This window comes from Mus caroli, unplaced genomic scaffold, assembly GCF_978045245.1.
Source record: "Mus caroli unplaced genomic scaffold, Mus_caroli_1 scaffold_9, whole genome shotgun sequence".
NCBI classification, from domain to species: domain Eukaryota; kingdom Metazoa; phylum Chordata; class Mammalia; order Rodentia; family Muridae; genus Mus; species Mus caroli.
Window position 1 is genome coordinate 52231296 of NW_028227264.1, and position 25764 is coordinate 52257059.

A 25764-nucleotide genomic window follows, 5' to 3' on the forward strand; every position below is an offset into this window, starting at 1 on the left:
TGGGCACACTAGCCATCTCTCCCAAGGCAAGCAGAGAGAGAACATTTTTTGGAAATGCTGAAGCCCCATGACTTTTAAAGCCAACATAGATTATGTAGTAGTGTTTTTACCCATGCTAGTTTGATTTCATTATCAAGGTGCCAACTAAACACTAAAGATGGGCAAGAAAGTGACAACAGCAGTTTCTTTTAAAAACATTTCAATCATCTGGGTCTTTGAGAAATGGCTTGGAAAGCAGGAAGACAAAAAAATGTTATGGTGTTTATTGTAACAAACCATAATGCGGTCTGTAAACAACTTTATGTGTTGATCTGCCTGACTTAAAAGATACCTAGATAGCTAGTCAAATATTTCTGGCTGTGTGTTGAGAGTGTTCCTTCCTCAAGGAGAGCAAGCCTAGAATTAGTTAGTCTCTCACCTGCTGGGTGAGTACCATCCAGATCTCTGAGGGCCTGGATAAAACAAACAGGTGGGGATTCTGTTCCTTTGAGCTAGGTCATCCATCTTTTTCTGCCCTTAGATGTGTGAGCTCCCGATTCTCAGCTTTTAAACTACACTCACTGTACAGTGGCTCCCTTGGATCTCAGGCCTTCGGAGTCAGTCTCTGAGACCCAGAGACAGCTCCAGCTTTCCTGGCTCTCAAGCTTCCAGAGGGAAGACCATAAGGCCTCTTAGTATCCACAAGGAGACATGACAATTCCCACAGTAAACATTTTCTCCTATATATTTCTGTTTCTTATAGTTTCCCTACCCCCAGAGAGGAGACATGGGAACTGAAAGGAAAAGAAGTATTGGGAGAAGTGGACTAGAGAGAAACAAAGAAGAACCGTCAAGAGAGAAAAGGGGTACGGTGGGAGAAGGAAAGAGGGAGGGCTCAAAACACAAGCTTTGGGGAGGACAAGAGTGGAGATGTGTGTGGGTTTCTTTCAGGGAAACAAGGGTTGGCAGTAAACACTTTTTTTTTTGATGTAAGGGGAGAGGAAGGAAGTGATTCATGCACAATTCAAGACTCATGCATTAGTGCTGCTGAGATGTTTCAACAGAGATAGAAGACAGCTCACGGAAGAGTGTGTATAGGAGGCGAGGTAGTGAGCTGTTTCAAGGAGGATCTGTGAGGAACAGGAGCCTTGAGCAGCAGGAGGAATAGGGAGAGGGCCAGCTGAACCCAGGCAAGGGCTGGAATGTTTCTCTCCATCACACAGGCTCGTGCGAAATACAGTTTCAAATGTGTTCACAAATGTGTTTCACAAATGGGGAGGAAGGGGAAGGCAAGGAAGTTATAAAGATTGTATGGAGGGAGAAAAACTAGTTCTACAGAAGGCACCAGGCAAAGACTCAGGTTTATTATTCTAGAAGAGAGATCAAAGAGATTTCCACAATCTTATTATTTATATTAAGATAAGAAAGAAGCTAGAAAAAGGTTTCCATTTTTAACTTAAAAATATTTATTTTATTTTTGTGTACGTGTGTGTCTGTGTGTGGGTGGGCATAGGAGCAAGGGTGCCATGGAGGTCAGAGGATCTCCCTAGAGATGGACATATAGCTGGTTGTGCACTGTCCGATGAGAGTGTTGGAAACTCAACTCTGGCCCTGTGCAACAGGAAGAGCAAACCTTTCTAACTGTTGAGCATTTGAAGACTGTAGAAGGTAAGAGAATCATCAGGCATTGGTACTAGCTGTCTCATGCCTGTGGCTTACACACTTATCATCTTTTGGTTTTAGGATCAACAGAGTAAAAAGTGTATTTATTTCATCTTTATATTGGAAAGGAATCTAGGTACTACCACCATTCTTTAGGAAAACCCACAAAGTAAATATATAATTCCTCAAGATTATTCTATACAGAACTATGCTCGTTATGCAGATTCTATTCTTTAAAGTTCTATTCAATTATAAACATGAAGTTAGTCTTTACAACTCAGATTGGGACTTTGATGTAACTACAGAAACACATTGGACACTTTGGTCCTCATTTCAAACCATCACTTAGCACAGACATCCTTCATCATTTACTGTCTATTCCACAGTATTAAATGGTTATGTGTTTAAGCCCTTCTGAGCTATTTCAAATGGTAACAACCCAAGAAAGACTGCCTACCTAACACCCTTTTTGAGCACAGCACCGTACATGGCCCACTTCTAGGTGGGTAAAATCAAGGCAAGGAAAAGTGAAGGTGCTCCCAGATTATTTAATCTTGTAATATTCACACCCAGTTACAAGTAATTTAGGACTTTCCTCTAAGCCAATTAAAAAGAAAGTGCTCAAGAGCAATCTAAACAAGATCAAAGGCCACTTAACATAATGAGACAACGTGGCCATTATGGACTGCCAAGTGATGAGAAATTGGCCTGGCCTTAAAGGTAAATGACTCTCGGATATTTACTGTTTATGGCAGCAGCCTTTGAAGGCAAGTGCAAGACTTTTAATTAGGAGTACAAGGAGAAACTATCAAAGCTGCTATTTCTAAATTTTTTATCTAAAAGTAAGAAAGAAAAGCTTCATTGAATTAAACATTCAGACATGCACTGCTCTTGACCATGGGTGAGTCTGTGAGAGGCGACAGAAAGGGATGGAGAGGTGGAAAGTGGCCATGTGCTCCAGCCTTCGGGGACTTCTGATGCTGTGCCTTGGAGTGCTTCCTACATTAACAAACAGCAGAATAATGACAGCACTCACTCGTGCTCCCCAAAGAGAAGGAGGGTGACTCCTGGGTGGAATGAAGGTTTTCATGAAGAGGGGATTTTTTGATCACCCCAAGAACTACTGAGTCCACATCACAAAAGATGTACCCTCGAGTTTGCTCATATTTCCTGTGACCACAGCTTAGTTTGAAAGGAAGAAAAGAAAAAGGAGGGAAATACACTAGTTATTTCAAAACAGAAGCTGAAAGTTTGTATGAATTAAATACATGTTCATTGAGGAAACTGCTCGAAGAAAAGAATACTTTGTTTGAAACCAGGTGTTTATGGAAATGTTTGTAAGGTAGGTAGTTCATCTTTTTAAAACACATATTTATATTAGACTCAAAATTAGAAATTCCTACCTTGAGCATTCAGAGGCAGTTTGTTAGGAGTGTTGGAACACATTCCTAAAAACTGTGTGTATATACATATGTATTTATTATAATTATATATGCAAACCATTCACCTATTCAGTTACAGAATAAATGGTATCAGGAGTAACACTTCCTAGCAAAACTTCCAAGAAAATTGTGTAACAAAAAATCATTTGAAATATATGTGTTTTAGGAAAGTCTGGCAGTACTCCACTTTCCTTGTGTTTTTTTTTTTTTTTTTTTATTTACGAATGTAGGTGAGCAAGCACACGTGTGCACGTGCACGTGAATGCCCGAGGTGGGAAGTAGGGCGTCTTCCGTAATCACGTTCCACTTTACTTTCTCAGACACAGTCTCTCCCTAAAGCTATAGTTCACTCGTTGATTTGGTTAGATCGGCTGGCCAGCAAGGTCCAGAAATCCACTTGCCTCTGCCTCCCCAGAGGGATTACAGGTATGCATTACTTCACCTGTGGGTGCTGGGGATTTAAATTTAAATACTCATGGTCATATGTCAAGCATTTTGTCTATTAAGCTATTGGCAACTCTTCACCCCACCATTTTTTAAGCCACATGGACAAAGCAATGAAGAGGAGGTGAAAGTAAGCAGCCTAAAATGCTACCCAGACATCCCCTCTTGTCTTCAGGTCTGTTTTGACACAGAACTGAAGAACCATGCATAAAGGCAAGTCAGCTCACTCTATCATATACCTTTGTATCTATTCCACTTGGGACAGATGTGAAAGCCCTGTTGTGAAAGAAGTAACATAGAAGCAAAGCTTTAAATCACCCACTACCCCATCCAAAATTTTAAAAAGGAATGCTCTCTCTAAATTCATTTCCAACTTAAAAGGCCCACATTAGAATTATTCTTAACACAGTTCAGAAATACCTATTTCTTCAGCTACTGCTTGCCCTTTTACGGTTTTCCTTTCTGAAAGCTTGAAGACAATCATGGCATATTAACACAAGTATATATATACATAATTCATAAATACAAAGGCATGCTTGTGTTTTGGAGTTAACACACAAAATATTTTACTGCTAAGAGAGCGACTGGAAGAGTTTAAAGACTACTGCTTGTGGTCTTGATGTATCTGTGGAGTGCCGATCCGGATACATGCAACTAGCAATAACAATTCACACTAAACAATCAGCTAACTGTGCTCTCCTCAATACAGTGCTAACATTCCCCTTTCCCCCTACTAAGCTTAAGAAACAACTCAATACCTCTCAATTAAGGAGACCACTACATTCTTCCTTATTCCAGTCTCATTTCAGAGTATTTCAATAATTTAAAATAATCCTTCTTCAGATGGATGGCTTCATTATTCAAGTCCCTTTGTTGTCCCAGATGATAACAATTACTAAACCAGGACTTTAGAACGCTGCCTGGTTTCCAGAGTACTATGTGTTATGAACCAAGTACTCGGGAGAACTGTTAGAATTACAAATGTATGGAGATATTACACGCTCTTCTTTATATGAGGGGCCAAAGACAAGGATGAGCCCCATCATGCTTTGGGGAAAACTCAAAGGATGCTGAGTTGGCCACAAGCTCCTGGGCTTGGCTGTGGGGGAGGCTAAAGTTTCTTTGTGAACTATTCTTTTGGTTTCAGAGCATCCTTCTCATTTCTAGGTCCTGTTGTACATACCCTTCCTGTCAAACTGACAGGACTTATCAATCCTGTGCCCACAAAGAAGAGAACCCCAGCTTGGGGACAGGCCTAAGATGATATTTTAAATAGAGTGATAGTAAAGAAAACAGCATCTTCCATATGGTTTAGTGTTTTGATTTATACCTCTGCCCTTTCTGCTGCCCTTTCTTTCTGCTGATCTTTCTCAAATACAATCAGCACCATTATAGGAATTGGCACTGTCAAATATTTTAAAATTATGGAAAATCTGTAATAGACAATTCATTAATTTTCCTATGTCCACTTGCAGGGTGGCTGCCAGGTACAAAAAGATTCCGAATTGACGTTATCTAGAGGACAGAGTAGAAGAAGACAGAGTGCGCATGCATGTGCACACACACACACACACACACAGACACACAGACACACACACACAAACCAGAAACAAAATGAGAGCACTAAGAACACGTAATCGTTGGTCCAAAGAGCAAGAGGGATGGATCTCTTACACAGAAGTGAGTGTACACACTTCCCTGACTTTTGTGTAAGCACATGTAATCAGAGCTGAAGAGAAACAAAAAATCCTCCAAGCTACTTGTATGATTTCCCCAAATACACTATTAGAAATTAGTATCTTAAGTTAGCTTATGTAATGTTTATTGACTACCAAGGTGTGTGTGTGTGAGGACAGATTTATTCCTAAAATTTGGACAACTCTTCACTGATAGAGCCATTACAGTAATTGCACTGGATCTGTTTATTAATTTGTCACAATTAAGTCAATACGAGCTTTACTAATGTCCTATTACTTGATTAGTTTTGAAAGCGATTATCTTAAGAACTCGACTTAATTGGAAGCCTCTCAATTTACAAGGTACATTAAACTCTCAGTTGCATCTTAAAATTATTCAACACATGCAGGTCAATTACCAGTAATCACTGTTTTGTACAAATGTTCCATAAAATCCATGGCATGGCATGACAAGGAGGGAGAGCGCTGTTTAATTAATAATGTGAAACTTCCATTGACATTTTCAGCATAAAAGGGCAAGATGGGTCTCCGCAGAGTCTTCTCGAATGGAAACCTGTTCTCAAAAACACATAAAGGAACACACACAACTCCCCATCTTGAAGATGAAGACAATTTGTTGTGATTGCCAAATCACCAGATTGCACTGCCTGTACCCACGCTGTGCCACACACTTACTTCCAGATTCATAAATTACAAAGAATTCTTAGGACTGTCCTATCATTGTCCCTTCTCTAGTTAATAAGAGACTACAGTCAATTATCATCCATCCCATTTTCCAGAACAGATCAACTGCAGCTTTTACTATACAAGCAGCAGACACTGTGCAGTTAGTGCACCAGTGAGACAGGGCGGCCTTTACAAATTATTGGCAGAAGTCTAAGAATTTTATATCATGCTTTCAACTCCCACTCAAAGAGTCAATGCATCCAGTTGAATACTTACAATGATTAGCAATCACAGGGGCTGATAAAGTACCTATAGGCCTACTGTAATTTTCAAATATCTTTTCAAACTACTTCATAAACTTTTACATCTTATTAATTGGCTATTTGAAAGGTTTGCCCCACACTAACAATCTAGTCTTGAGATCAATCACAGGAAAATTGACTGCTGGCTCGTTAAAAACCTTGGGAAGTCAATTCCTTTGAAATGTTGATTCTAATGCTGGTCTGCAGAGGCACCGAATGAATTTATATGTTATGACTTGTCCAAAATCTAAGTTCTACACACAGAAATAAATTTAAAAGTGCCAAGGCTGACTTGCTAGCAAGTGTATGAGCAGGTGAACATAGCGAACCAAGCTGAAAATGGTAAACACTAGGTTTGTACATCTGAATACTTTTGTGTTCCATGTATTCAAGCTCATGTGACTGTCACTGCATGATATTTCCTGGTGATTTATCTATAATATTTATTATATAAATATTTATATATTATATATACTCAATGATAAATATAAATATCATCATATATATATATATATGCATACTTAAATACTATAATTAAGGAATTGGCTGTACTTAACACACTCTCCTGTGTTTTAAATCAAGGTTTTGTATGCTTAAAACTGAAATTTAAAGAAGACTTACTTAGTTGAATTCCAGCCCTTCAGTTGATACATACTCAAGTACTTTTTAAAGGGGTTTTGGTAAGCTTAAGATGAACTGTATCTAAATTGCCTACATACCACCTCTGATCCATTGTTTCATTCAAGAACTCATATTTATCCTTAAACTCAAGGACCTTTGGAAGAACATAAAATACTTAAAACTACCTAATTCTTGGTGGAATGCACCACCAACTGGGACACTGCTTTCACAAGTCAATTTTCTGGCCCCGTGGTCCTAGGACAGCAGGTATCTGAGAGGACATGGGTTCAGTCACAAGGGAAGCTGAGATGCAGGAGAAATATGGAAGTCTAAGCTTGTGATCAGAGGTGGATGGGGTCTTATGTTTACTCTGGAAACTAAAAAACACTTTAAAATCCATTCACCATAATTAAGTTACCTTCAATTATGACAGAGGTGGAAAGAAAGGAAATAGTTCTGGCATCCTGAAGCTCTTCAGGTTCCTACAGCTTCACACTATGGGACTAAGAACATTAAAAAGCATTGTGCATTCAGACTGCTCCATCAAGAAAGTACACTGAGGAAGTACACAACGTACACTGAAATGAGGTGTCGATCACCTTGGTGTCCACATGTAATAAGTAAATGCCTTTGGTTTGATTGTGAATGCCTGGCAGAGACACAATGATCCAAAGATCAGTGAGAGGATTAACTGACCTCAAAGGAGGTCTTGGCTCCCTCTTTCTCATCTGGAGGGAGGAAGGGCCTTGCCTCTGCCTTGGTACTTCCTTCCAGGTTCCTTGCCACTCCTAATAAAGTCCTGTTGCCTGAAGGGACAACTATGTTTTTCTGGAAGTGGCTTTGCTTTTAAATAGTTACCCCGAAGTTCTTAATTAAATTTAATTAAGAATAACTTTCATTTTTCTCTCTGCTAAGATGGGCCAACATTTGTTTTGTCTTCACACTGAACTAAAAAAAAGGGGGAGGTGAGGGATGGTATGGAAGAGGTACAGGAGAAATAAAATCTTCTGGAAAAAAAAAATCAATATTTGGAATTAACTATGTTTTTAAAGAAAGCAACAAACTGCTTAGAGGTAAATAGAAAATTTTCATATAGACTAATGAAAACATATTAATCATAGACACAGAATATGTTCCCCTCTCTGCAAATGTTGGGAAAGGCCGCTATAAGGAGCAGCTCTGAGACCTTTCTTTCTAACTGCTACTGAGTGAAGTCATTCCTCACCATGATGGTTGTTTTCAGAGTCTGGGCTTGGACCAACAGCAGCAGCTTCTGAATCAGTCTGAACCTGGTTAGAAAAGCAGGTTACAGCATCTCACTAAAACCATCGACCCACAAGCTGGGCATATGGTTACAGCACTTGAACAAGCTTTCCAGGCCACACACGCTGTGACATTTGAAAAGTTTGCTTCTACTAAAGTTGGAATTTTAGGCACTCATTTTCTGGTATTTGTATATTTCAGTAATTGAACTGACTGTGCATGAATAGAGAAAAATCTCCGAAGGCAACTGAGAGGAAACAAAGCTGTATTCGATGTTAGGATGCCTGCCCTTAAGCACAGGGACCTTACTCCAAATCGACTTAAAGATGGGACAGTGGATGACAGAGCCTGACTTTAAAAACTTCCCAAGTTATTTCGGAACACTGGGGAAGTTGAGAATCACTGACATAAAGTGACCGAGTTAGACAGCAGAATTAGAATAACCTAATAACTAGGAAATAGGTCTATGTGAGTATTTATGGCTGGAACACACACCTTTTCTGTGATTAGATTTGTACTACAGTAATTAGGCAAGAGGCAGTGTGTTGGACCTCGGAAAGAACATAACACTTACTGCCTGAAACTTATCGCAATGCTAATTAATAGAGACAATTAAAAATCAATAAAAATTTAGGTAATCAGTTTAGCCTGGATCTCATGTACTAGACCTGAAATAAAAATAAAAAATATGAACAGTTTGAGCATGGAGCTATGTCATACAGATGCTCTGTATTTTCTCTCAGTTCTACACAAACCCAGGCTCTTTCCTGGTAAGGGCAGGAGAACTCACTTCACAGAGGAGAACTGGGTGCTTGAAAGCTGAAGACCACTATAAAGGGTCATGACCACCAATTTAACTCTGGCTGTACTCTACCTAATGGTAGAGCAAGAGAGAGTCTCTCTGTCCCCCACTTTTGCTCTTATGAAGGCTTTTCGGCTAGATGTAGGAATTCCATTTATACAAGTGTGATGCACAGGAAAAAGAACATTCAAGTTTTAATTAGTTAATAACAATTAATGACCCATTCATCTGGGGTTTGTAGACGTTGTCTTGGAATTTCCTAAAGGATCGCTAAGACACGAATAAAGCCAACTGTCAGATGAAGCTCAGAGTCTATGTGTGTGCTTAGATCACTGATATAATCTGGTCTAAGACAAGATGCTTCATCTTTTTCAGAGAGAACAGTTAAGATATAAAGGAGTAGTGGGACATATGGATCTCTGGACTGGAGGAGTCTATTCCAAGGGCTCACTGAGAAGTCAGGAGGGGAGGGAATACTAGTGAGAGCTAAGGGTTAAAAAAGAGTTTAGGCTCATCCCTGCACCAAATACCACCCTCCGGTGAACAGTGCTATCCTTTTTGCTTTGTACATGAAGGGAACTTCTCCCCTGCCCCCCAAATTACAGGTTACTGCATGTAGCAAAAGACAGAATAACTGGCCTTTCTGCAGGCAATGATTCTTAAGAAAGTTCAGCTTGAAACAATTAATATGCCAATTTAGTATTTTTTGAAATGCTATGTCCTTGTCTCCCTCACTTTATATGCCACTTTTATGTATAGCATTATCCTCAATACTGAGAGTAAGGCTGGGCATCAGGAATGACTCCAACCTGTGTTTCTTTCTTGTGTGTTACTCTGCAATATTTCTCTCATGTATTAATTGGATTTCCACAAAAATCTTTTTGAGTTCACCATTACTGCTATTATTTTAGATTTAGTCATGAAAAGACAAACTCAAGACAGTTAAAAAAAAAAAAGGCCCAAGTTTTAAAGTCATGGGGTATTATCAATGAATACTCGGTTGCATTATTGGGAAGGAGCAGCTAGAAATGAGTTGCCGTTTTATTTTTTCCCCCATTTGAGAGATTACATTTATTTTACAAAATTGTCCCTGGTAAAGCAATTCTCTGCTTAGAGTTGTAATTTCTAAAGGAAAAAAAAAAACATTCTTTAGCTGGAAGAGTGCTTGCATGGTGTGCACAAAGCCCCAAGTAAGATCCCAGCTCAATAAACAAGGTGTGCTGCTGCTGAGCTATGAGGAGCCAGGAGCACCAGAAGTTCAAGTCACCCTTGGGTACGTGAGCAGTCTGAGGCCAGCTTCATACATGAAACTCTGCCTCAAGTACAAGTGAAGAAGAATCCCTTTAACTAGCTGATATACTAACTACTATAGTGAACTATTCCAGGAAAGAAGGCTTGTTAATTAGAGACCTTTACTTACTTATTTTTTCAGAGTGAGAAATACGTGGTGCTCTTTAAATGATATCAAAGCCTTGATCAAGGATTTGCCGACCCTATCTATTTCTCAAATTAAAAGAAGAATGTCTGACTTGCATGGAGCAGAGTATTCAAAAGGACTACAGGATGGTGCAGGAGCTGAGGCTATGCATAACCCCAGCAAAGACCAACTAAGAGAAAGAAAAATGGCCTCCCAGATGTCCAACTCAATGCCAGCCTTCCTGCCCATTATATTCTTTCCATTCTTTCCCACAGAAACCCTTTTACATATCTGAGGTCTGTAACAAAGTTAGGAGAAAACTGGCCATTTCCCAGACCACTTGCTTACTGATTTCCCCACCTCTTATCCTGCACTGGCAGTAATGTGTTGTGCAAGACCACACCTTGGTCGCAGGAGTTGTACTAAGCACATCACTTTTAAGATCTTTTTTTTTTTTTTTTTGGTTTTTTGAGACAGGGTTTCTCTGTATAGCCCTGGCTGTCCTGGAACTCACTTTGTAGACCAGGCTGGCCTCGAACTCAGAAATCCGCCTGCCTCTGCCTCCCAAGTGCTGGGATTAAAGGCGTGTGCCACCACGCCGGGCTTCACTTTTAAGATCTTCAAGTAAGGTTGATTAGTATTTCCTAGCGAGTAGCAATGGCTAAATGACTTAGATATAAACCTGGTATAACAAAATAGCCAATGGGGGAAATATAAACTCAATAAAGGAAGTCAGATTAGAATCCTTAGAAAACTCATTCTTCTGGAGTTGGTAGAATTTGTCTTTGAGCTGGGAAAGGATCTCTGGGACATGAATAAAGCATGAGCTGTCAGAGGAAGCTCTGATTCTGTGTGTGTGCTTAGATCACTGGTGTAAAACACTGCAGGATAATGAAGCTGTGTGTTGTCTGGTAAGATACAAGAAAATCATTAAATCAGCCTGCTCTCTTTCACTCAGAAAATGTTTATTGATCTTATTAATCTTACTCCTGCAGTTGAAGTAAGAAACTGTATTCTGTCCTATTTTAAAGACATAATGCATTTCTTTGGAGTCTGAAACTAGAAACTCTAAAACTCTAAAACATGGTAAGATGATATTGAAATATACACATTAACTGCCAAGTAAAATCATAGTGAGACTTTTAGAAAACTAAAATTATTTAGGCCACTAAGCAGTTTCCTCTAGTTTGTCCACTGAAACTCCCAAATATGATATATAAACATTTTTATACCACTCAAATATTAGTAACTCAGTAAGTGGGTTATCTGCATTCATATAGTATAATCTTTCTTTGTCAGAAAACATTAAGCTATGTATTATTCCTAATTAAGATCCTGTTTCAGGCAATGAGATTTATAATTTAATTATAAGCATATAAACAACCATGCAACACATAATACAGTATGTGCTTTGTCAGATAATTAAAATAGCAGGCACATAAAGTTTTACCAAGCAGGGGGAAAACAGGTGAGGGAGTTGTGCATCATTCATCACCTTGCTGACTAATGAGACTCTAAACAGAGAGCAGTCAGGTCCCAGCACATCCCCTGATGGTGAGCAATAAAAAACACACACTGCAGAGAGTCCCACTAACTTAATATACCCACCCAGCAAGTGTCGGTTTAGGAAATCCACAAAGAAAGAAGTGATAATACAATATAGCTAAAACTAACTCATTTATCAAGAGAGACAGAATAATTATTAAGAATGCCCAGACTGTATGTCTGGTGATGGAAATGAATAATGGGCACATTAACTACATTATTTTAAATTAAGAACGCACTTTAGAAAACCAAAAACCTGGTATAAGTCTCTTCTACACCTAAGCTTGAATTGTGCTTAGAAATAAAGAAACACTAAAATGCCTGGTTTCGAAAACCCACATAGATGAGTTTTCTGTGGTAAGCTGGAGAAAAATAAATGCACAGGGCCCCCTTGCTAATAGTAGTAATGAGATCAGACATCAAACCTTGACATTTTGTCATTAAAGAAACTGGGTTACACAAAAATCTAATCTGCTAGCACGGCATTGGTTTTGTTTGGCAGAGACATTAGGCAAGTTGCATAGGCTTTTTCCACAAGAGTACTAGGGAGGTAGGCATATTAGTCTAGTCAATTCTTGTTAACACTTAAGTTATCTAATGGCAACTAGCTATGAAGTCACAATTCCAACTAACTCACAACTGAAAATGCAGCTCTTGAATTAAGAGTTGGTGATAGGTACAAGAAACGCACTCAGCTCCTCTCCACCCACAGTTTGGGACAGAATTCCCAAGATAACACATAAGTAAATTAGGTTCCCTACATATTTTTCAGCTTACATAAATAACAAAATCCAATTTGCCCTATTGGTATTTTGGCTCCAAATATATAAACCTTCCCAATTCAAAATGCTGCTTGTTTTAAATTCAACCCAGTAAGCAGTTATCTCTGCTTGGCAAAACTATCCTATATTTGTAAATTTCAAATGTGAGCTTGCAACACCACATGCAAAAGATATATATATTCTGCTTTAACAACCAGGCTGTGGATCCTGAGGGAATGGGTTTTCCTGTCAACCTCTTCAGTAAAATCAAGTGAACAGAAGTAGAGAACCTTCCCCAGACTTAGAATGGAACAACATTATAGCCAAGTCACAAAGAAATCCTTACTTCTTGACAATGGAGAAGTGAAGACACCACCTCTCTGTAGGTGATAACTTGGACATTAGGGGAATGTGCACACGTAAAAGCAATAGTTTACATTTCTTGTGGATGTTGGCAAAGGACAGTTTTCCTATTTTCAAAATTGAGAAAAAAGTGCTACATGATACCAACACAGCCTCCAATCACTGATCCCTTTAACAGAGTGTGTGCTGAGTTTCAAAGCCAGTCAGCAGTAACTGCCCATTCTAGTCTACAAAGTATCCTTAACCTCCCCCCACCCCCACGTCTGTCCTGCCATCTGCATACCTTGCGCATAAAGTCTACAAACATTCTCTTGTTTTGAGAAGATAATTGAGAAAATAGGATCTTGCTGGACCCAATTCCTCATTTCTCCTTTAAAAAACTTACTAGTGACTTTCTTCAATGGTTAGAAAAGTTCTATGCCAGCTGTCCTCTTTTTTTGGGCCTCACTGTGAAAATACAGACTAAAAGTAAATAGCACACTCATAAATAACTGCAACCTCACTGTGTAAGCATACTGTAGGCATATTCCAAGGGCCATTTCCCCCCACTGGGAAAATTTTAAGTTGATAACACAAGTTTTTCAGGTGGAAAGAGACTAGGTTCAATTAATGTGCTTTAACTAGACAGATGAGTACCAGGAATCCTACTATAACTTTGCCAATGCTTATTTTGTAAATTTGCGGCATGTCATTGCTGTTTGGTAAACAGGAATGAGAGTGGATAAAACATTTAGTAGTGAAAACAGCAACAAGACTCATCTATGTTGGCAACCCCCCAAAAAAACACCACCAACAAAAATGATGTTCCTATCAGCTGCCAGATGATTACATAATTTCCCTTACTTTAAAAGAAAACATTGGAAATACATAAATAAATACAATAGTTTTTAAAAGCCATATACAATTGTTTTATAATTTTGAAGCAATGCCCTAATACAAAATATTGTTCAAAATAAGGATGGTCTTATAAAAAAACTGAACGTCCCAGTTAAAGAATTCTTGACCAGTGTGCATGCTCACACACACACACACACACACACACACACACACACACACAAATTCAAGATTTAATTAGTATTCCTCTGTGAACTGAAAAATATTTCTGTAGCCCACTAAGGATTTCATTAAGCAAATCCACCTCACTAATTAGAAAGAGAAACATGAAACAGAGTAGAATTAATAATATTTACAATGACTTCAAGAAACATCACAACCAATTAAATATTATACTACGCAGTTCAACATATGCAAAGAAATAGGCCCATTCTTTCCCCCTGCCTTTCAAAAGGCTTCGTTCAACTGCAGAGAGCCTCAGCATTGGCTCCAGTGAATCTTGGAGTAAAAGTTAGAGCCAGTGTCTACTCTAGGATCTTAATCAAGTCTTCAGGGCCCAGGTGTACTTGCATGGTTAGGGTTTTGGAAACTGAGTATATATATATATATATATATATATATATATATATATTTTTTTTTTTTTTTAAAGGAGTGTCCATTTTATCAGAAAAGGTCCAGGTTGATCAAAATCTTAGTCTGTTAACCTGGGAGGGATCACCAAAGGCTACTGAACTAGCCTGCCTTTCAGTTTATAAACAAGTCTGCAGAATTTATAGATTGCTCCAAACAAAACCTCGAAGAAGCAGGAGAAAATGTAGAAGCAAGTGTTTTGGTGAGCAATTAGAATACTGCTGTGCTTATATCAGCTTCCTCAGTGGGCACGGGGAGGGGATGTGGGCTAACTGTAGAGTGTTTTTCTGACCAGATCTTATCGAAGGGAACGAAACAGTATCTTGGTCAGAATGTTACCTACAAATACAAAGTTTGAGGATCTGGGAGGTAATAGAGAAAGCCTACATGAGCCAAATACAAAGAATATATATATATATATATATATATATATATATATATATATAAAATCAAACTCTTTCAGGCCAACCTCAGAAGCAGACCTGCCTTGAGATCCTACAGAACATGGAAAGATAATATGCAAGCTCACAGATGTGGCCTCGGGAGCCCTGACGGAGAAAACAAATCCCGAGATATCTCACTATTTGGAAGAGAAACTAGCTTAATTTAATACAGCCCTATAGTGCAACTCCTCTGTCTTTCTGCCTCAATATGGCCAACCTGCCCCAAAGAGAGGCACACAGATTCACTTATCAACAAGTTAAATGTAATTGCAACGTCTATACAGGTAATTTATACATGAAAACAAAAGAGAATCTTGAAGGTTTTTTTTTTTTTTTCTTTTTTCACTAAAGGAAACATGGTTACTTTCCATGATTTTTCATGTCTAACTTGGGGATACAATGTCATTGAAGTAGTAATTGAGTGTTCTGGTTTTGTCAGACTACTCTGTGGTTTCCGGTCATGTTTCTAAGGTAAGTAAAGCTTTTCTGTGGACTTGTATCACTGTGCACATAAACATCCCGGCACATATGTTAGCACTCCAGGAGCATTAACTTCCTGTCTGGCCCGAGAGATCCCTAATCTTTCTGTGACTCTAGTTCCCCATGAACAAAGTGGAGAATCAGTAGGGGTGACTGTATTGAGCTCTTCTGCGGATCATATGCGAAACACCTGTAAAGAACCTATCACAATTTATGTTCATCATGATAGCCGTCATCACCATCATATCTTAGCCAAAAAGGCCCATACGCTATCAGTAACTTCTGGGTAGAACGGTGTTACAAAGGAAAGCTTAAAACAAAATTGTTTAATTTATGAAATATTAAAACTGCAATGAAAACTCAACTCACTCTTTTAGGAAGCACTAGAATATATTTGGCTGGCCTGTTTGTTTGTTTGTTTTTGTTTATCGACAGCCCTTAAGGTCTTAGCTTGCCGGTTTTCTCCATGCAAAGGGGCTGGTTGATATGTCAATGGACCATTTGCTCTTTACAATCATGGACTTGAAAGTCTCGGTTGCTCCCAACCTTGGATATTCAGATATACCAGCATTTTTTAAAACAATAAAGTCTGATTAGTCTGTGTTAATACTTTTGCAACATCTCCATTTCCAATGGTTTAAACTACTCTCAGAGTAAGCAACTTCAGGGGTCTGCTTAACCAAAGTGCTTTCCCGATAACTAAAAAGATGAGATGCTCTTGGTATTTAGAGAGTGGGACTGTACCAGTAATTCAAGAGCACTGTAAAACGGAGAAAACTTCAGCTCAAATCTGTTTCACATGATTCTGTTGGGACTATGTTAGCTCACGGCAGCAGCCCATCTGAGGCCACAGAACACTGAAGGTCTAAGAGCTTCCAACACTGGTCTAAGACACTCAATTGAGGTCCACTGTCAGCATCGTACATGTAATTAACCATCTCATGGGGCCACAATCTCAGATATTCTACCTTAAAGTATGTTGTTGAAAATGAAGACTTTTACCTTTTCATATTCAGCAATGCCCAAGGTATTCCAGAGGGAGTATGAAATGCAGGTAGCAATTTTACCCCAAGTTCCACTGCTTTCTTTCGAAATATCTGAAAAGTTAAACAATTAAGTAAGCTACCATTCCAAGTAAAACATTAATGCTCTCCACTATCATCCATATTTAGAACTTTACTTTGCAACTCTGTCTGAAACAAGTAGTAGATTATGAGTTAGTTCGGGGCTATTGCACTGTGGGGTTCTTATGTTCACCTTTGGTTATACCTCAGTATGATGAGAGAGCAGAGTAGCACAGTTCAGACATGTGGGTCTTACTTCCTTGACCTTAATTGCTGGCTTGAGTCTGCTGTTTCAGGCATTTGAAAGCACCATATACTATTCAGGTAATTTCTTCGTGCAGGCCAGGAGATGAACTCACTGTTTTTGGACAACATTTCTTAGCTTGAAAAGTAGGAGGTGTATCCTAGGCACATTTACTTAGTGAGGCACAGAGGGAAAAAAAAGGAGCTTTAGAAAGAGTTAACTGTATACAGTATCCAGGCCCTTCAGTTTTAGCTTTCTATGATATTAAATGAAATAGGTAAAGGTTAAGTTAGGTACAGATTGTATGCCCAGGGTATGGTAGGAAGATTCACATAAGTACTTAAACACAGATAATAAGAGTCAGCTAGATTCTATTGTGGAGATGGTCTTCAGGTGAATAGGTACAACACCGGCTTGGAGTTAAGAAAAGACCAGTGAGAGGTGTCAGGTGTGACCATGCTCTTCCCCTGGGGGAATCACTCTGACACAGATGGATGCATGAGGAACCTGCAGGATAAAGTGACTTGTCAGATCAAATGAGCAAGTGGGCAGATAGGGCGGTGTCCACATGGTAAAATCATGAATAATCATAAATGTGAGAGTAAGAACTTGTTGCTGTTAAATTAAAACAATGAAATGTTTGGCAGAAAATCCCACTGAGCTGAACTGTGCTTTTGGGAAGAGTGATCAAATGACATCTGTTCAGCTAGCAGTTCAAATCAAAGTACTGGCAGGGTCACTCAAGGAAGGACAGCCACATACCTTCCCTCTAGCAGCTATGGCACCAGATAGGTACTTTGCCGCCTTACCTTCAAAGTGTATGATTTAGTCTGGTGAACTGTTCCCTTCTACTTTCTCCTCAAAGATGGAAAAGTCCAGACAAATAGAACAGAGAACGATGCTAAGGTCCTTCCTCTACCAATGGGTGATCACTGCCCACAAGGCTTGTCAAGGAAGTCCTCTATGTTTTTCCCCAGAGAGAATGACTCCTCAAAATTCCTATTCCAGAACCCGAGCCTCACTAAAGAGAGACCCAAAGACTTAAGCTTCACAAAGGACAGTGACCCGGTAATGCTCACACGAAGACCACCATACAAACTCTACTCTTTTCGAAGCTAAGTCTTATTTAACATTGAAAGTTAGAAAGAAAGGAGTTTCAAATGAAAACCCTGGCAATCAACTGAGGTAAACTGATACACTGTGCAAAAATAGACACACATATATTTGTAGCATCAGAAAGAAAAAAAATAGAGGTCATTTCTGCCACGAATTATCAACTGCCATTAAAAGAGAGACTTTCTTGCAATAATAGTGTAAAGGAAGAAGAGAATAACAGTAATAAAATAGATCCAGGGATTCATTATTCCTCCCCAATACTTTGTTTTATCCTGAGAATTCCAGGCTGTCTTCTATGGTAAGGATTTATGCTACCACTGCCCGGCCATCTGTGGACTTTCTGGTTTTCACCCAACTTTTAAAACTGTTAATTAACTCCTTTTCAAGACAGTTACATAAGACAGAAGTCAAACTATGCAATTAAAACACCATCTTGGATATAAGCATATGGTGTGTGAGCTAAAGGCTCAGGCTTTGAAGGCACAATGCCTGTGTTTGAATCTCTGCTGTTCTGCTTCAAGTTGATTCATCTTGGCCCCCTCTCTGGGCCCATGATTTCTTGCCTAGAAAATGCAGATAACAGTAGCATTTGCTTTTGGAAAGCTGTGGAAAGGCGTACACAAGTTATTATATTTATGAGCCTTAGATTCAACAGTGCTCACTCTATAGGCTAGGTGTAGTTTTTATGATCATAATAGCACATATCCTCATCAAGGAGGTACCCTAGTTACTGTTTGAGGCTGAAAATTTTTCTTTAGATAATTTTGCTCTGGTCAGAACTATGCTTCCCCACCTCCATGGCTCAATTATGAGTCGAAGAACTGCATCCCTGGTTCTCATCACTTGGCCACACGATCTTTTCTTTGACTCATTAGAACACATCATGATGTGGGAATCTTGCTGTTTTCTGAAACTTAATCTGTCCCACACTGAGTTAATAATTGAATATTCAGATAAACTTCCCTGGTTCCATCACGGATAATGTTTAGTGAGTCCCTTGGACTTGGTATCTGATTTATTAAACTTCAGTCACCAGAAGGTGAAGCAGGGTTAACTCTGAAGCGTCCTGTGCACAACTCCCTTGAAGATGAGTACAGTCCATGTTCTCACCACCAGGTAAACCAAAATGGACGATTAAAAGAAGTTTTCCTACGTTAGCCATCAAGTTTTCTCATTTCCATTAAGCTGTATAATTTCTAACATTTTTGTTTAAGAAACCATAATGATTTTGGCTGCTCTCCTAATCTTTTTTAACAATGCCTATCAGGCCTGTCTATCATCTTTGTTCCCTCAAAGGTTGCTCTGTCTGTCTCTTGTGAGACTTCATAGTCTCAAACTTTGTTCAGGGTCTGACATTGTTAGCATCTTTATTTAGGCGCTTTTCTCATTTTACCGCATCCTTTGAGCCCATCAAATCTATTTATTCTCCAAGGCTCAAGCCGATTCTCACTCTAAGATCTTTGTGGGCCACACATAAAACTCTGTCAGCCTGCATCACACAATGCAGTATTTGCAAAGGCCTGATATGGATTGCTAAATGTTTTCTTGCACTTTCATGTCACCTAATAATTTTCTTTTCTTTCTGAAAGTTGAGAGTTTTCAATTTCCCTTCCCCCTTTGTTTTATAGTCAGTCAAGATGAATCATTTTGCATTTAAATTTGTTGATATCAGCACAGTATTCACATGACCAGTATGGAGGAAGATGGTATTATTCTCAGTTAGTGGACAGGGAAGTGGTGACGTGCCAGCTCAGATGCTGACCTTCATGGTGTTTGCTCCCTGCAAGCTCAGCTTAGTCTCATCTTTGGGAACCTATTCAAACATCTCTCTTAAGAGAGTTTTTCCAAAGATCCCCTCCCAAAGTTGTCCATCTTCCCTCAGTGTTTACCACATTAACCTCTGTGCTTCCAGTACTGCTGTTAGCCACGTTATAATGAATTATTTGCTTCCTTGTTTGTTATTTTGACAACCCCAAAAGATATCAGCATAAGAAATACATGAGCTAAATCACAACACAACACACACACAGACCACCACCACCACCACCACCACCACCACCACCACCACCACCACCACCACCACCCCAGCAACACAGGAGCTGGATTTGTCAAAATGCCCATAAGTGAATGGATAAATTAAATGTTGATTTAATGCCTGAGTCACAGTGATAAGATACCGCTGATCCTGCAGTGTTTGCAACGTGGTTCAACACATTCCACCCGTTTGTTATTGTCAGCGAGTAATTATCTCAGGAATTCTGCAGTCTCAAGCCTGGATGCAATTAGGGGAAAATTACAAACCAGTTCTGTAGCTAAACATTAATTATCCCATTGATGGTTTATGTAATAAGTAATACTCAATTTCAATTCTCATTGTTATTTACTAGTATTTACATTTTTTATTTAAAATTTATTTGCTTGTGCATAGGTGTTTTGTTTGTATTTTGTATGTGTATCATATGTGGGCAGTGCTTTTGGAAGATAGAAGGTGTCAGATCCCCTGGAATTGGAACTACAGACATGTAATTCCATGTGGGTGCTGGGAATCAAACTCTGGTCCTCTGGAAGAACGATCAGTGCTCTTAACTGCTGATTCATCTATCTATCTAGTCCTCCTTCTGCTATTCAAAGAAAAGGTACTTGAAAGAGGAATCCAGACTCTAAAAGAGAATATATTTCTCCCTGCCATGATGTGCATGTAATAAAACTGGCTTATAAAATTAACACTGTTAAAAGAGTGAAGGAGACACACCACAAATCAGTCTAAAGGGCAATTAAGCTTTAAGTGGTCCATCTTGGATGATGTGCTGAACATCAAATTATTCCAAAAGCACAGTAGAAGGAACTTTTGTGTCCCTTCAAGGAGCACAGCATGACAGCAGGAAGAGGGATGGTTGCAAGCACCTGGGGCCCAGGGCCTATCCTGCTCCTTGTGTCAGACTTGGGGACAACTGTCTGGCTTGGTTTCTCCAGAATAATCAAGAGAGTTGGCTGGCAATTTTTGTTTGTGGTTTATCATTAGAGAAAACTATTACACAGACATCACAAAACGATATCTGAAGTGTACTTGACCATATGTATGTGTGTGTAAATAAAAAAAGAAGAAACAATGTCCATTTTTAAAAACAGGTTCTGCTAACATACCACCCAATTCTGAATCAACCTTGGTTTCCAAGGCTTGTTGGCTCTAAACTTGTCAGGGAAGATTTAAATTGAGAGGGCAAGATGAGAGCTCATAAAATGTAACCCTGCTTATAGTCGAGGACTTTCTGTTCCCTCCCCCATTCCTTTTCTAAAGGCCACTAAAAGAGAGCAGGTTTTAATAACTACCTATCAGTTGGAGAGGGATAGACATTTTATGACCCAACAAGGGTTTTCAAAAACGTTTTCCGTTACAAAGATTCTGACTACCTTCATGGCAAAAGTCAAAACTAATAGAATTTGCTGAAAGAAGGGCATCAATATGATGAAATGGCTTCTCAAGTAACCTTTCATGCGTGTAACCTGCAAACATCTTTAAATAAGAACTTTAATGGCCCAAAGCTAAGAATCTCAGAATAAGCACATCAAAACAGCATCTTTTCATTACGTTTAAGTAACATCACTATAGTCTCGCTTAGTTTTGGCTCAGTGTTTTAAAAACTTCAAAAGTTAAACCCTATCAAGTAGAACATTAATCTTTTTACTCTAGCCTCACAGATAGGATCAGACAAGGCTGTAAGCAAGATGTATTGCTTTCCTTGTCTTTCTAGTTTACAGTTCCCTGAAGAACTGTACAAGAGTAATATATACCCCAGAGCAAAGAGTAAGAGAAGAAGAAATGAATAAGAACAGAAGGCCGTGGAAGAGAACACTTTCACCCCAACATTCTGTAGTCTGAAATGCACATTGATAGCAAAGCCTTTCTTAGAATTCTCCCACTGAAAACTTCATTGTCAAGGGATCAAACACTAGTTCTCCATTAGGCTAAACAGGGTTTACCTATTATTCATTTTTACTATGTACAGCCATCAGTGAAAGGTGTCATCATATCTATGATAAATATCTTGTAGAAAATAAGTGAACTGATACATCATTAAAGCAGGTGATTAACTCACACATAAAATGAGCGAAATTCAGTCACTACACCAACACGCACTACCAAGACACTCGAGGGTTTTTTTTTTTTGTTGTTTTTTGTTTTTTTTAGGGTTACATTTTGAAAGGTTTAAATATTACAATCAAGGTACATAGGAGAGCTAATTCAGCAGAACCTAAAACTCAATGTCATCAGACGTCATTGACCCCCCCATAAAGGCAAGACCTTCTATTCAGCTTAAATGCTGGTTTGCTCACAACTATATCTGCATGAAGCAGCTCCTGATATCTCTGACTGATACCATTCTTTGGCTTTTAGATCTGTATGTATGGTGTGCATGTGCATATGCATGTTCACATGTGTGTCTGTATGTTCACATGTGTGTTTGTGCACATGTGGGTGGGTGTGGCTGTGCATATGCATGTGGCGTCTCTATTTTTATTGTTCTCCATTTAATTGTTTTAAACACTTTTTTTAAAAAGGTGTGTGTGTGTGTGTCCAGGTGCCTGGGCATGTGTATCAGCCATGTATGACTGTGGAGATCAGATCACAGGTTGTGGCAATGAGTTCTTCTCTTCAACCTTGCAGATTTCAGAGATCAAACTCAGAAATTCCAGCTTGATGGCACAGGCCCTTACCTGGTAATGTAGCCAATGCTGCTCTTCAATTTATTTTTGTAGTGAAGTCTTACCAATTCAGATAGTCTAGCTTGTCATCTTGTCTGGGAATCCCCTATATTTCCTCATGGGATATGAAATAACAAGGAGGCTACCATACCTGCCTAGCTTTTATGTGGATGCTGGAGCGCTGAACGCCAGGCTACACTTGCATGGTATATTTGCCCTGCAAATGGCTTATCTACTGAGCCCTCATGTAACTATTTTGACCCAGAGGGATGATACCACATGTGTCCTACCATATGTTTCTCATTCTGTGTCTTTCCTTTAGTTGATCAAAACCTAAAGCTGGAAGATTTCTTTAAACTAAAGGCTTGAGTGTATTTATTGAACTAAACTATGATTCCATTTAAAAGTCATAACTGCCTTTGTCCACGTTTCTGTTATGCTTCCCTGTGGTTTTTCTATGCAACAACTCAACTTTTAGCCCCAGAATAATTCGGTAAAGAGAGGGTTGTTTATTATCATGGGAAATTAAAGAATTAATATACTTCAACTTTTCATACAAATGGTGTGTATGAGATTCTGCCCATAAGCATGGGTCACAGCCAAAGAGAATCCATTAGAATCTCCTAGACTTCACGTTTGTTATGTATGAAAGTACAAAGTTTTTAAGTGAAATAAGAAACCTCGGGTTTTAATTTAAAAATACAAATACAGATGTGTTAGTGAATAGGCATTTTAGGTTTGCCCACCTTTCAGCTTTCTTTAGTACTGGGGATCAAGTCCACGACATTGTACATGCTAGGCAAATACTCTACTAGGGAGCTACTTTCTTAACCTGATCTAGAAAAAAAATTTCATAAAATATTTAATAGCTAGTGAAATTTTAAAAAAAGAAGTTGCTTTTATACTTTGCTGTAGTCAAAATGAATAAATGTTGATAAATGAACAAAATTGCATTTGATATTGATTTTTTTCTTCCTGAGAGAGGATGATTTCATTGCCTAGCACTTAAATAGGGAGAATTTAGAGTCAGGGGGCAAGGTGAAAAAGAGGTGAATTATCAGTGAGGATTCTCGATTCTGTTCAAGGGCAGTCAAGCTTCCACTGCACCACATGGGTGCACCCCCTGTTGCCTCCTGGAATGAGTCCTGTGGGTGCTCTGAGTGCATTGTGTCAAGGTTGCCTGGTAACAGACATGCTGAACTGGGAATCAGACACTCTGGGCTGTAGTTCAGAATTAGCTAGTCCCCATTCCATCATCGTGAAGAGGGCCAGCTTGCTGCTTTTTTCTTGTTTGTTGTAAAATGAGGACACTGGAGAAGAACTTGTGAGGTTTGTTGTTGTTGGTTTGTTGTTGTTTTTGTTGCTGCTGCTGCTGCTGCTGCTGCTGCATAGAACATGGCTTTGAGCTATGGTAAGCACACATACTTGACTACTGATGTATTGAGGACTATTAAGAGAGATAGTATAGGCGCATGCCTTTAGTCCCAGCACTTGGGAGGCAGAGGCAGGCAGATTTCTGAGTTCGAGGCCAGCCTGGTCTACAAAGTGAGTGCCAGGACAGCCAGGGCTATACAGAGAAACCCTGTCTCGAACCCCCCCCCCCCCAAAGAAAGAGAGATAGTATAAAAAGAAAACAAGATCCTTCATTCTATTAAATTCACAAGCAGGGAGGTACGCCTGATGATGACTTAAACAAAATCCTGTAAGCATCACACACACACACACACACACAGCATAAGACATAATGCAAGCCCAAATAGAGGACAAGAATAATGGAAATGGTGCAGAGTTTACTGTGAAAATGAAAGAGGTCTTTGGATGTATATGTGTGTGTGTGTATACATATACACACATATATGTATATATATGTATATATTCAATATATATATATGTGTGTGTGTGTGTGTGTGTGTGTGTGTGTATCTTCAATCATGGAGACGTGGAACTTAGTGCATGGGCAGCTGCACCATCCACCATGGGCTGGATAAGTACTTGCTTGCACACATTTTTGGGTTTATATGGAGGACATATGATAGGGCAGCAGTGGAGGGGAAGACACACACAGTTCATTATAGTATGGAACATACAGAGAATATGAGTCAGAAAGGAATAGATTAGGTAAAACAAGTCAATGTCCTTTAATCAAGATAGAGAAGTCAATGGGTGGTTAAAGGAAGATGTTAGGTGTGTTGGAAGTTCCCTTTCTACCGCAGGGCCTCCTAGCTATAGCGAGTAGATGTCTGGTTCATTGATGTTGAGAGCGGGCATAGAGAAAGGAAGCTGCTGTTCTAACTAGCTATGGGCCTTTCCTGAGTCAAACATACACTGATGGAAATACCAAGAAAACTCTTGGCTTTCTGATAGAAGTGAAATCCTGAGAAATAAATCAGTTCATTTATTTAGTGTATGTGTGTTTGTGTGTGTGATATGTGTTTATTGGTATGCATGGTGGCTCTCCGCTTCCTCCTTTATGTGGGTTGTGAAGATTAAACTCAGGTTTTCAGAATGTGTGGCAAGAGCCTTTACCCTCTGAGTCATCTCACTGGCCCCAATTAGGGTCCTTTATAAAGAAGCATTTACTTAAAAGTAGACCTAGAAGGAAGCCATATGATGAATGTTAACTGTCTTTCAAATTCATATTCAATATAGAACCTGCAAATGCATAGAGAAGGCAAAAGAACTATGGAGGTTTTAGGACTTCTGTGTGAACTTTACATTGCATCATTCGAGACTTTCTTCTCCCCCAAATCTTTTCAAGAGCAATAAATAATAAGCAATAAAAAGAACAATAAACATTGGCACTAGAAGCAAAGTCATTATGCAACTCCTAAAGATGGGTTGTCAAGTTGCTCATTCCATCTCTTGAGGTTTCAGAGATGGGCCAATCACCAACATGGTTTGGGGAAAATACACTGTATACAAGGAATTATGTTGAATATTTTTCAAGTATGCCAGATAGTTTCTGGCACACTTAAAATGTATATTTTATATCAAAAGAAAATACCTCTGTTTAAAAAAAGTAATGCCTACTACAACGAGTGCAACGAAGCTTCATATTTTTATCTAGTGATAACTCCTAATAGATTTTTGTGGAATCCACCATATAGAGATTATTATGTGATGCATTGGCATGCAAAGGCCAACTGGACTATTTGCCAATACTTTTACAGTAGACATCACAAGCTATTTGAAATATAGAATACACACATATGTATGTACATACATACATACACACACACACACACACACACACACACACACACACACATGGGCTTGTAAATACTT

The 25764-nt window shown here is 39.0% G+C and overlaps 1 protein-coding gene across 2 annotated transcripts in view; it reads right to left on the reverse strand.

Moving 5' to 3' along the window:
* The window catches only part of Man1a1 (mannosidase alpha class 1A member 1), a 172776-nt gene that overhangs the window by 57518 nt on the left and 89494 nt on the right, over positions 1 to 25764 (reverse strand). For both annotated transcript variants that reach the window (XM_021173671.3, XM_021173672.3), the window contains exon 6: positions 16354 to 16448. In XM_021173671.3, coding sequence (XP_021029330.1) covers positions 16354 to 16448 — 95 coding nt within the window. The remainder of the gene's footprint in view (positions 1 to 16353; positions 16449 to 25764) is intronic.